The sequence below is a fragment of the Mus musculus genome, chromosome 18, assembly GCF_000001635.26.
Source record: "Mus musculus strain C57BL/6J chromosome 18, GRCm38.p6 C57BL/6J".
NCBI lineage: Eukaryota > Metazoa > Chordata > Mammalia > Rodentia > Muridae > Mus > Mus musculus.
Genome location: NC_000084.6, coordinates 36,299,578 through 36,301,769, shown reverse-complemented (window position 1 = coordinate 36,301,769; position 2,192 = coordinate 36,299,578). Strand labels below are relative to the sequence as shown.

Below are 2,192 nucleotides of genomic sequence, written 5' to 3'. Positions count from 1 at the left end.
CAAAGGGATTTTATTCACACAAAAAATATTATAAGGAAATAAATTTGTTTTAAAATAAAATAGAAAATGGGGTTTTCCTGTAAGAACACATTTAATGCCTGCAGCCAACTGATGATGAGTAGCAGGCAAACAGTCTACCTGCTATGAGGTCCTGGAGATGTCTCCACTGACCAAAAATCAAACCAAACCAAACCAAATGGGCCAACCAGATCCCTCCCCCACAAAAACACTGAAACAAAGACTGATGATCTGTTTATGTAGTCACATGAAAAATAAACATCTTTATTTTTTGCCTACTTTATTTCATTTTTTCAAATAAAATTTAAATCTGTACAAAGTATACTGTTACAGTATATATTTTGTAAGAACCAATGCCTAAAAGAATCACAATACTTCAATAAGCAGTACAGCAGACCTCGCTAGCTTCAGCTTTGATATTGAACAAACTCAAGCCGGCTGATGCACAACACGGTTGCTTGGTTTCCACATGGTGAGTTCCCAGCACTGAGATGGGAGAACATGACAGCAAATATGGTTATATTACAGCCCAACACACTGCGCTTCTTCATATGATAATAACTGCACATATTTAACACAGAATGCTCAAATTTACTTTTTAAATTGCATTTGCTTACTTTTTAGTTGGCAAAAATTCAGCATTCTTAAATGGGGTCCCCAAACAGTGCAAATTAATGATATTCTATTGTATATTGGCACAACTCCAATAAGGATTAACTTGTAAACTCAAAGAATATCAAGAACTTAGCCCTAGACTTTAACTAATATACACCTGGTCCATTTAACCAACATCATTTGGAAAGACAGTAAAGAGCAGCTCTATTTCTGAAAGGACATTGTTTTGACCATTCTTTAGAGAAGATAATTTTTAAATTGTCATTAAAATGTTTTACTATAAAAATTTTACAAACTTGATTAGAAATTTCAAGGTGATTCACAGCAGACAAATACAAACTGTTTATATTCCAACAATACCAAGGCTTAAACTTTCAAGTGGAGCACAACCGTGTCAGCTGTGTTAACTGAAACTGGACAGTGGACTAAGTTTATAAGTGGTGCTGGGTCTAGCAAGTGTAAATACACAGTATATTTCAATAAAAAGAATTGTCTTCTTTATACTTTATTTGTTTTCCCATAAGGAAACATTAATGTTTACATTCTTTAATAAAGTTAATCTTACATCAGAATATAACTTAATACTGTCAGCAACAGGGACCACACACAGTAAATAAGAAGCACATTTAAAATAAGTCTGATTTCACATAGATTAACATTTGTTGGTTAATAAAATATTGACAGTATTACAATCTTACAATATTTACAGTAAGAAAAATCTAGAGTAATATATACCTTTCACAGCAGGATTCCTTTTTAAGTTTTTCCAGTTTGGGATTGTGTGTACACAAAAAGCTCAAAATAAAGCAACTCTGCATGTAATCTTAAAGTAATGGCTACAGGGGGACTCCATCACGGCCACTAAAAATAATGGTGACTTCTCTCGGAGTCTGTGGCATCTGAGAACCCAGTTAATTTACCAAAGTCTTGCTCAAACCAGCCTTAGTTACCCAGATTATACCAGCCTTAGTTACCCAGATTAAAGCTGCAGAACTCCGGCCTTCCCCAACTACCGAAAACCCAAAAGACTTTCTCATCATGTTATAAGAAAAGAGGGGAAATTGGTTTCATCTCACACCTTATGGTTGGAAGCTCCCAACCAGTGCACGCTCCCTAACATATGCGGAAAGAGGGCAGGTTCCATCCCCAAGCCTCACAAGAGTCTACCCTCCCAGTGTAAGGCATCCTGATGCCAAGCTCCCATTCTCCAACTCTTGTGTATCAAGATAAGGCATGAACCTGGCCCGTGTGATACCAGTATCTTGGAGACTTGGGATTGGAGCAAAGGAACAGACTTGTGTAGTTTGCACTGAGAGCAACAGGAAAAATGGAAAGTGATGCACATTTCCAACTAGAATGACAAGAAGACCCACATCCCTAAACTGGAATTTGGCCAGGGCATCAGAGTTAGCACCCCCTCTCTGAGTACCACAAGCAATTCGGATGTGTGCTCTGGGCCTCCTCTTGGAGAGCATCTACAGTAAGTAACGCAGTGTGGGACATCAGTTCAGTGACTCCCAAGAAAGCAGATACAAATCTTGAATCTGGGGCTCTGCTCT

The 2,192-nt window shown here is 37.6% G+C and overlaps 1 protein-coding gene across 1 annotated transcript; it reads right to left on the bottom strand.

Moving 5' to 3' along the window:
- Positions 1-291: 291 nt before the first annotated feature.
- On the bottom strand, positions 292-1,669 carry Igip (IgA inducing protein). Its single transcript, NM_001267796.1, has one exon. It carries the CDS (start codon positions 585-587, stop codon positions 426-428), a length of 162 nt encoding a protein of 53 aa, NP_001254725.1. The 5' UTR covers positions 588-1,669; the 3' UTR covers positions 292-425.
- Positions 1,670-2,192: the final 523 nt, after the last annotated feature.

Bases quoted from the DNA above. Each gene is read 5' to 3' on its own strand.
- Igip (NM_001267796.1), bottom strand. From the start codon at position 587: ATGTGCAGTTATTATCATATGAAGAAGCGCAGTGTGTTGGGCTGTAAT.